General features: G+C 34.2%; 2 protein-coding genes across 2 annotated transcripts; one reads left to right on the top strand and one right to left on the bottom strand.

Annotated features, from left to right (window-relative positions):
* Window positions 1–510: 510 nt before the first annotated feature.
* On the top strand, window positions 511–2,064 carry LOC111794453 (uncharacterized). Its single transcript, XM_023676482.2, has one exon. It carries the CDS (start codon window positions 621–623, stop codon window positions 1,770–1,772), a length of 1,152 nt encoding a protein of 383 aa, XP_023532250.2. The 5' UTR covers window positions 511–620; the 3' UTR covers window positions 1,773–2,064.
* A 710-nt stretch (window positions 2,065–2,774) lies between these two features.
* Window positions 2,775–5,145, bottom strand: LOC111794426 (uncharacterized). Its single transcript, XM_023676438.2, has 3 exons — window positions 5,001–5,145; window positions 3,147–4,780; window positions 2,775–3,021 (listed from the first exon to the last, which is right to left on the bottom strand). Exons 2-3 carry the CDS (start codon window positions 4,601–4,603, stop codon window positions 2,796–2,798), a joined length of 1,683 nt encoding a protein of 560 aa, XP_023532206.2. The 5' UTR covers window positions 4,604–4,780; window positions 5,001–5,145; the 3' UTR covers window positions 2,775–2,795.
* Window positions 5,146–10,367: the final 5,222 nt, after the last annotated feature.

Below are 10,367 nucleotides of genomic sequence, written 5' to 3' on the forward strand. Positions count from 1 at the left end.
TTTAATCAATATATATATAATTATTTCAAGTCTCTGAAAATTACCTGGCAGAAACTTTTATTACTGTGACGGTGACCGTCGGCTTAAAGTTTAGGCTGATTTTTGGAGAATATGATTGGTCCACGTAGTTTGACTTTATAAAAAGTCAAAGGAAAGTGTAAAGCATGCTGAAGGGTGACGGTCGACGGGTTTTAATTGTGAATTAGTTTTTTTTTTAATAATGAAATTGACGAAATTAATTAAAAATGGAATATAAACGAGATGGGAATTATTGAAAAAAAAATGGCGATAAAAATTATATCCAGGGGCTTTGGATTCTGATTGCGGACACGTGTCAGTCAATTAATGAAGTAATTTTTAAATTTAAAAAAAATGTAAAATGTATAAATCAATTAATAAAATAAGATAATTATAATTATATAATTTGAGAAAAATAGAAGAATGAAGCTGCGTTACACCTAATGTTTATTAGCTTTGTTCCTCCGTCGCCCCCACACTCTGTATTTTGCTTTTCCCCAATCTCTCCTCTGTTTTCCTTTTCATATTCTTCTTCTTCTTCTTCTTCTCGCCGCCTCCAATGGCCTAAAACCTAAAGAAACCTCCGTTTTCACGCCGCCTCCATGGCGCCAACAGCCACCGGATCCTTCTGCAACAAATTCCTTGCACTTTTACTTCTAATTCTCCACGTCGGCTGCTTTCTTTTAACCAATGGTGACAACCGCCGCCGCCGCCACCGTCCCCTGCAGCCGAAGAAGCGTAATGAATCTCCTCCGACGGCGTTGAGTCTGAAGCCGCAAAAAGCCCTAACCTCATCCATTTCATTTCTCAAACGAATTTTTTCTTCCAAAACGTGCAAAATGGCAATCGAGACGACTCGTCCTCCCTCGACTCCGGCTCGATCGTCGCAGCATTCGATTGTCACGCTTATTCCTCAGCCGGTGGATACTTCGAACTCCAAGAACGCTAATCCGATCGATTCTGCTGGAACGCCACAGGATTTCGATATCACTACGGCGGAGATCAACCAATTTTTCCCCCTTCGTAACGATATCTTCCCCTGCACTGCTTGCGGCGAGATTTTCCCCAAGCCTCAATTGCTTGAACAGCACCAAGCGGCTAAACACGCCGTGTCGGAGCTTGCAGATTCGGATTCCGGTAAGAATATTGTTCGGATCATTTTCGAAACCGGATGGACGAGTAGAGAAAAAAGCCCGAAGATCATCCGAATCTTGAAAATCCACAACAGTCAAAAGATTCTCTCCAGATTCGAGGAATATAGAGAGTCGGTGAAGGCTAAAGCGGCCCGATACGGCGGCGCAGTAAAGCGATGGGATGAACGGTGCATCGCCGATGGGAACGAGCTTCTGAGATTTCACTGTTCGACGTTTTTGTGCGATTTGGGGCAAAACGGTAATTCCAGCATCTGCGGGCAGCAATTTTGTAGTATTTGTGGGATAATCAAATCGGGATTCTCACACAAGTTGGATGGAATTTCTACGCTATCAAGTAGCTGGAGAGCACACGTGGCAATCCCTGAGGACATCGAAGAGGAGTTCAAGTTCATGAACGTGAAACGGGCGATTCTGGTTTGCCGGGTCGTGGCCGGCCGGATCGGGTCCGACAACGACGAGCCGGAGAAAGATGGCGGCGGGTTTGACTCCGTAGTCGGCCGAAGTGGGAGTGGGGCCCAGACCACGGTGGATGAAGAAGAGCTGTTGGTTTTCAATCCGAGGGCTGTGCTCCCCTGCTTCGCGATTGTGTACGAAGTCTGATGTGGACGATCGTGCGGTTGCCGTTTGATTGATTGATTGCTTCATTTTAGCTTCGTTTGATGTGATGTGTAGTGGTGTTTAAATATAATTTAAGTTTTTTTTTTTTTTTTTTTTTAATGAAGGTGTCTGTAATTATCAGTTATTTCGTTGTTAGCCCAAATCCGTACACTTTGACTGTGGGTCAAACTTCAAGCGATCGGAACAGTGGACATAAGGACTAACGAGGTTGGTAGATGAATAATTACTAAATATATATATTTAATAATATGCCAAATAATTTGTTTTGTTTCTATTATTGTAGCATTCTGCAATTTCCTAGAAGTTGGGAGAATCATATGTTAAAATTTAAGTACATTATGCAAATAATAATAATAATAATGTTCTTATTTGATCAATATTTGGTTTTATTCATATGGCCAGCCAGTTGGGTTAGAGCGCCTATAATTAACCCAGGCCCGAAGTTACTTATTTTTGGGCCGAATATTGCCTTCAAAGATCATTGGGTAGGGAATTAAGAACAAAAAATTTAAAAGTTTCAATTTAAAAAAGAAAATTAAAAAGAGGGAAATCAACAACAGTAAAACAGTAAACAGTAAATATACTAAAGAGGCAAAGAAAGCGAGAAAGGAACAAAAAATATTGGAGAACAAGGAAAGGAAACAAGGAAGGGAGAAAGAGAGATCTAATTATGTGATAACTCTCACAGTACTTAAAGGGCAATTTGGGAAATAAAGCATTAACAAAATTAATAAGTTAGTTGAATGGTAAATAACTACAAATATTGGGACATAAGCGCGTAAATTATATTATCTTATCTCATTAACTTCATTTTTTTTCCCCTTTTTCTATTCAGAAATTTGACGTTTTGTAAAAAAAAAAAATAATAATAATTACAGTTCGCCGTCTGAAAATGGCGCCCACACAACAAAATCTGGTTTCTGATCAACCACTACCCCACCGCTGCACCACCACTCGCCGGTCGCCAACACATAAATATATATATTTTAAAATTCTTTTGGGGGTTTAGAAATTTTCAATACACGTTTCTTCGGCGCCACTGCTCCAGAGAAAATCGGCATATTTTGCAGCGTAAAATGGATTGCCAGATTCGGCAGAAATAGCTTCGAGAAATGTCTCCTCCGCCGCCCACATGTCCTTTCTGATCCTCCACAAGAACGTCGCATACTTACTGAACGCCTCTGCATCAGGCGGTTTCGCTTCCACCGCCTTCTTGAAGTAATCCTCCGCTCTGTAGAATTAATTACACAATTTAATAACATTCCCACCAAAATTATGCCCATAATCATCAAATTTGACGATACAATATTTTGCAGATAAGAATGAGATAGATAAAAAGGGAATTTAAGACTTCACCTGTCGTAATCATGGGCCACAAGGAAGAGAAATTGAGCGTAATTGGTGAGGAGAAGAGGATTATTGGGGTCTTGGGATAATGCCGTTTGGTAAAGAAGCTCTGTTCTGAAATACTCTTCGTAATCGTCCGATTCGATCTCAACCGTCACCGGCGATACTAGTCTTCTCGTTACGTCTTCATCAAATGCTTCGTTTCTTATTGCCGATTGCATTTGTGAAACTTCTTTGAGAATGGAATTCCATTGAGACATCTCTTCTTCTCTGATGTTTTCCCCTGATATCGATTCTTCTTCTGCTGAAGTTCGTACGGTGGGATAATTCACTGATCGATTGAGTTCATCGCCGTCTGTGCCACTTGCAGTCGGTCGGACCTTTCCGCCGCCGCCATTACCGCTTCCGATGGAAGCTGTTTTCCCATTGATTGAAGACACTGAGAACGTCTTGAGTGTTGAGGAATCGAATTTCTGGTGCTTTTGGTCGTCGATTTGAACGACTTTCTCAGCCGTCTGCGTTAAAGAAGGGGAAGGCGATAAGGAAGCTGCCATACCTGAATTGTTTCCCATTGAATGCACTGTGAAATTCGCTAACAGAATCATCACGTACACCATTAGAGTTGGAGTGTGAGAGAAAACTTGCTGAAATAGCCAAACAAACGAAGCGTGCATCTCATTTTCAACTCGGTTCAGAATGCCCTGTAAATCTTCGTAAAACAGTATTTCTCTCAATCTTAATGAATAGCTGTGAAGCTCTTGAATCATGAAAACCATGGAGGAGAATGCCTTCTTCACTGAACAATAAGCGGATTCTCTTGCTTCTCTGATGCCTTCCTGCCATTGCATTTTCCTCTTTAAGATTCGAAGTGATAAGGGGAAATCAACGCTATTAGCTTTACGCTCAATATCGTCTGGAATTATTTCCGGTTCCTGAGTCCATTCCGGAGGTTTTTGGTGGATTTCTGGCCATGGAGACTCTGTTGAAACGTCTTGAGGCGGTGAGACTTGCATGTGGTTTTGTAAAGAACAGTTGGAACTATTAAATTCATGATCAGTTACGGAATCAGAAACCGAATCTGTACTATCGGAATCCGAATCGTGGATCTTCTCAGCGGAGATTCGAAAACTATGCGCCAAATCTTTTATCTGCTTGGAGAAATCTTCGTCTGAGAAACCGTCCCCCAAATTCACAGTACACGCTCTTCTGATCGTACGAATTCTTGGATTAAAATTGTAGCAAGAGCGAGACCGTATAAACTTCGTGAGCGGGATTCCAAACATACCTGATCGACCAAGCGTATAAACACACCGCCTCGTCGCGGCTCCTCCATCGCTACGGTTCCGCGGCGTCGACGAAGGAGATGAAACTGTCGAAGCTAGGGTTTGCGAGTAAGAAGAAGAAGGATGAACAATAGTCTGCGACCATTGTAATTGTAAACACGTCGTAGCTACCTTCACTTCCATTTCAATTTCTCAAGCGAATGACCAAAATACAACCAAAAGTTAACAGTAATATGAATTCAAATCATCATCCGCTTCTGAAAATCAACAAAACAGAGAGAAACTCTTCCGTGAAATCTCTCAATCCAAACGAAAAGCGATCAAAGTCCTATCGAACCTGCAGATTCTCCACCTTTATACCTGAAACAACAGAAAAAGAATCGAAAGAAATGCAACAGATCAAAACAAATTCAACTGCTAAAGAAACATCCTCTCTCTACTTGCAAGATCTTCCAAGAAAATCCAAAACACACACACACACACACACACACACACACATCGCTACTGCTCATTTCGTCAAAAATCGGATCGAACACTCAACAAATCAGCACAAAATCGTAAAAAATTGAAATCAACAGACCTAAACAGAACGGCAGCGACGACTTCCGGCGGATAATCTGGAAACGAAGCAGGGCCGTAGCTTGAACCTTTATCAGTAACGAAGATGCATCACAGAGAGAGAGAAAGATATGTCACTACACACACACACACACACAGAAGAAAACAACAGGAAAGGAGTTTTGGAGGGGAGAGGGGGAAGGGCAGTATCGGTAACCGGTCAATTTATCCAGAAAATAAATAAATTAAAAAAAGCCTTCCAAAGGGCGGGCTTCAAGAAATCACCTCTCCATGCCTATTAGTCAGCACAAAGCGGCTTATTTCACGGGTGATCTGGATCTGATGTGGCTGTTCTCAACGTGCCACGTGTTTCCTCCATTAACATCGCGACTTGCAAAACCGTGACACCACCGACTTTCTCGCTTGCTTTCCCTACACGTGTCGGTCCTAATATTTTTCTTTCCTTACAAAACAATCGTTTAGAAACATTAAACTTTTCGTTTTGTAAATTAGATGTTTGGATTATGCGATTAAAACAACATTTTTTATAATTTTAAAATTATTTTTAATCCTTTCAAAATTAAAATATTTTTAAAAATAATCTTTATTTCATTTTAAATAATTAAAAAATGTCACATTAAATACAAAATCATTAATTTATTTTAAAAAAAAGCTAAAGTTGAGGATAAGCATGATTGACTATAAATTAGCTTTATATCCACAAAAACCTGCTTTTCACGTAAAAGATCGTTGACTTGTTGGTTTTTTCAGAAATTAGCAGGATATTAATTAACAAAAAATGTATATTTATGGAAATTAAAAAAAATGTATATTTATAATGTATATTACAAATATACGTTATAATCTTATAATATGGTCTAAATAATTAACCAACTGTTAGAAGCTCAAATAGTTACATATTTTAAACTAAGTATGAAGATGTTTGAAATCCCACTCCTATCAAATGATAGGCATCATTAATTCAAATTAAATATCATCTAAAATTATTGCATAATTATGATGTCATAAATATTTAGAAAAATAATTAATGTACTTTCATTTTTTAAAGGGACGCTAAAATTTGCACATGCCTACTAAAATATAACGCTTAACATAATTATATAAAAAAGTAAGAAAGTGCGAGGTAACGTTTTAGATGGGAATATAATCTTCGTCCTTAGCCTCATCTAGTTAATTATACATCGAAATTATATATATATATATATATTGTAGTATAAACGAATCAATTTATTAAAAAAATATATTTTGTTTATAATAAAAGTGATTTTAATTATTTAAAAATACAAACAACAACCATATCTTAAAGAAAAAATAAATAAATAAATAAAAACTAAAAGGAATTTTTTTTTTTTTTTTTTTTTTTTCACAATAACAAGTGTGCTACTTTCGCTCATAATTTATGCAATATTTTAATTATTAAAAAAAAAAAAAAAAAAAAAAAAAAAAAAAAAAAAAAAAAACAACCAGATGTGGACCCCACATTGAACCGCCGAAGCACGCCTTTTGATCCATGTTGTTTCTGGAGGACATGACCACGCGGCAACCATTGGCTCACCATACCCATCGCCAAGGGCACAGCCTATTGCCGGAAAAGGGGTTGTGCTGCGTTATTCTTAATCATTTGCTATATTTAAATATTTCTTTTTCTTGTTTAATAAGGTAGAATTATATATATATATATATATATATAAATATTTATTTTTCTTGTTTAATAAGGTAGAATTATATATATATATATATATATATATATATATATATATATATATATATATATATATATATATATATATATATATATGTATGTATTACGAGATAATTAAAAGATATGAACAAATTGACATTACACCAATTTATCGGATTCGAATTTCAAACGCGTCCAAAATTTTTTATTTCAACTCGAAAAAAGTTAAATTAGAGTGCTTAAACTAAGATTCTATTCGATTAAAAGCCAAAATCACTTTATCCTTTTATTATTATTACGTTGATTCAAGCCGCCCTTCAACTTTACGTCTAACATTCGGACAGATTTTTACTTTAAAGTAATTTTGAAATCGAACATTTTTACTTTTATTTTCCTACCATCTAAAATTGTAAATAAGCTTTTATTTATTTATTATTATTATTATTATCATTTTTACCCTTTTATTCTGTTACTTGACAGTCGTTTGAAAGTTTTTGTACCGTACTCATTCACTGTTGAATAGATAATTTATTTTATTTTATTTTATTGAAAATGACAATTTTGTTCATAGGTAAGTTTTAGATATTATTATTATTATTATTATTATTATTATTATTATTATTATTTGCATTGTTGGTGTATTTACCAAGTTAATGAAAATAATTTAATTTAGTTGATTGGTTTGAGGTTAATTTTAATTTAGTTCCTTAATATCTCTTCTATTTGTAGGAATTGGGTTCCATCCAAAAAATAAATAAAAAATAAATAAAAAATCTATTTTTTATATAAAAATATTCATTTTAAAGAAGTTTTAATAGATAATTTCAATAAAATAAAAAAAAAAGAGTAAAATATAATAATAAATTCAGTAATATTTCATTAAAAAAAAGTAATGTTCGATATAAATTTAATAATATGTAATAAATATAAATAAAATATGAAGTCCAATATAATTTTTTGAGACTTAAATTTCGGTGATATATATAGAGTATGGTCCCTGTTAAGGATATTTAGTACTAAATTATAGTTTACGATACGTACGTATGATATTTTATTATAGACAAATATCTAGATATTTGAGATATTTGCGTCCTATCATTGGTATATTTTCATTTCTTGCTCTTTCATTTGTTACTTTTTCTATATTCTTGTAATTTATTTGATTATAAAGAGAACCTTCATACTATTTAAGTGCGGTGGTTTTAACAAATATTCTCAGTTCAAAGTCTCGGGACTCCCCTATTTAGCTGGCTCTCTTCACTGCTTTCCTCATTTCTCTTTAAACAAAGATTCATGGCCACGTTTGAGGTGGGTCCTGACGAGCCCGATATCTCTAACTTAATGGATATAAAAGTAAAAATGTGTAAACCCGATCCACATATTAAAATTTCAAATTTGATTAAAGATCGAATTGAATACAAGACCAAAAGGGGGCAGACAAAGACATTAGAAAGAAAGCAAGAAAATAAGGGGAATGATAGAGAAGGAACTGTCGATACTCAATTGTTGGCATTGCAATGAAATAGATAGCAAGTTTGAACATCACCACATGGCCCCTAATCCGACAGGGACTTTTAGACGACTATGCCATGCCAACCTTCTTATCTTCTTAGCGATCCGAATCACTTTCGTCACAATCATTTTAAAGTTATTTACAAATATACCCTTATGATCGAGTCTTCACCATTAAATAATAATATAGACACTCAAATAGATAATTAATTTCGTTTCAAGCGAAAATATTTGTTAAAATCATCCACCTAAATTGTATGAAAGTTCTCTATTTAATAATCAAATAAATTATAATAATATGAAAGGAGTAATAAGAACAATAAATAGAAAGAAAGATACCTATTGCAAACGCAATGGAAGACAAATATCTAATATTTATCTTCAATTAAAAGATAAAATATCATATATATATATATATATATATATATATATATAATATTTTGTTTTCTAGCAGACGAATTAAATTGTATAACCGAAAATAATTTAAATATAAAACAAATTGTTATATCGTAATATAATTTTAGTTAGATGAAACGGGTTAGGGATATTTTGGTCAATAAATGAAATAACAAAAATATCAAAGGCAAGAACATGGTCGTTTTCAAACAAATTGGAGGGGTTGCCATCGTCGTGAAGAGCGGGGCATGCTACCCAATCCTAGGGACCAATTCTTGTCTCGTATTCCAAGCACTTTACTCTATTATATTCAAATATTTAAAGTTTTTTATGTTAAAAAAACATCGAGACTTGAGTATGGAGGAAGAGTAAGATATTAATTACTATTTTGAAAGTAAGCCGAGGAGTCAATTTCATGTCAGATGAATTAAAAAAAAATTCATATATACTTCTAAAAGTTATATACTTACGGTACGATGTGTTCAATGATATGTTAAATTGGGTTGAATTTTTTTTTTGTAAATCGAAAAATTGACGTTTTTTTATCAGATCAATCCGATCAACTCAAAATAGGGTTACACACCAACTCGACCCAACCCAACTCCACAATACCCTACTTTTTTAAATGATTAAAATATTTAACGTTTGTAATTAATGTTATTAATGTATCATGACAGATAAATATAATTCTTTTAAATAATTAAAAAGTAATAATTTGATAATAAACCGAACCCAACTTAATTCGAAAGTAGAATTAGTTGTTCTAGTCACCAATTTCTGAAATTTCAGGTTGACTTAAAAGATTTTTTTGTGTCTTTTATGTATAGTCACAGGAGCTGTATGGCCGTGTAAGGCTTGGTGTCACGGTCATACTTGTCCAAGACGTGTTGTCTATATCTGTATGCCCATGTCATACAAAACCCTTAGATATACGTTATATTTCTTTATCGCTGTGTTATTGTATTAGTTTGTAATTTTAGAGTATAACATTTCAGCAAAATCATGTCTACAAGACTTGAAATGCTTTAAAATATATTATAGAGGGATGCGACTAGCCATCAAGTTTTCCCACCATGAGCTATACACTGTATAAGTCGTCGTGTTGTCTTTTTTGCTCGCCAGTCTATAACATTGCTTTCAAACTCTCTTTCGAAAATCTCTCGACTATCGTTTCGTAAAACCTTATTCTCAACGTTGGGCCAGTCGGGTATACGCTGTCTCACTAAAGACGCCACAAATTCGAACTGGTTGGCTCATTTAGTACTGAAAGTAACCGTGCACAATCATTTGTAAATATCCCGAAAAAGTAACTATTTAATAACTTTAAAGGTAGTGTAACTTCTTACTATATTAATGAAAGGATACTAATTATGGTATGTTATAGAATAAAATTCATGCATTTTGTGCCTTCTAAAAGTCATTTATTTTTTATTTTTTAAAGTTAATTTAATTTAATTTCATAATTTATTTTTTATTATTTATTTTTCTAGAAATAAATTTTCAAAATATATATAGAATTAGAAACATATCGTAACGCTATCGTTCTATCAATCTATCATAATTTTATTACTTTCTACCCATAACCTAACTATATTATTTTATCAATCGATCGTGACTATATCGTTTTTATCAATCTCTCATATCTATAACACTTTGATACGTAGCTTGACCTTAACGTTTTATGAACTTATCTTACTCCTATCATTATATTACGTTTAGTGTATCATTTTTGTATCCTATCTCGAACATAACGTTGAACACATCGTACCGTAAGTATTA

The sequence above is a fragment of the Cucurbita pepo genome, chromosome 5, assembly GCF_057944985.1.
Source record: "Cucurbita pepo subsp. pepo isolate OVF chromosome 5, ASM5794498v1, whole genome shotgun sequence".
NCBI lineage: Eukaryota > Viridiplantae > Streptophyta > Magnoliopsida > Cucurbitales > Cucurbitaceae > Cucurbita > Cucurbita pepo.

What these genes read in the sequence shown, in the direction of transcription:
- LOC111794453 (XM_023676482.2), top strand. Translation starts at nt 621, where the DNA reads ATGGCGCCAACAGCCACCGGATCCTTCTGCAACAAATTCCTTGCACTT.
- LOC111794426 (XM_023676438.2), bottom strand. Translation starts at nt 4,603, where the DNA reads ATGGAAGTGAAGGTAGCTACGACGTGTTTACAATTACAATGGTCGCAG. An exon ending in GTGGCCCATGATTACGACAG is followed by an intron (nt 3,022 to 3,146) that starts GTGAAGTCTTAA and finishes TTAATTCTACAG; the next exon opens with AGCGGAGGATTACTTCAAGA.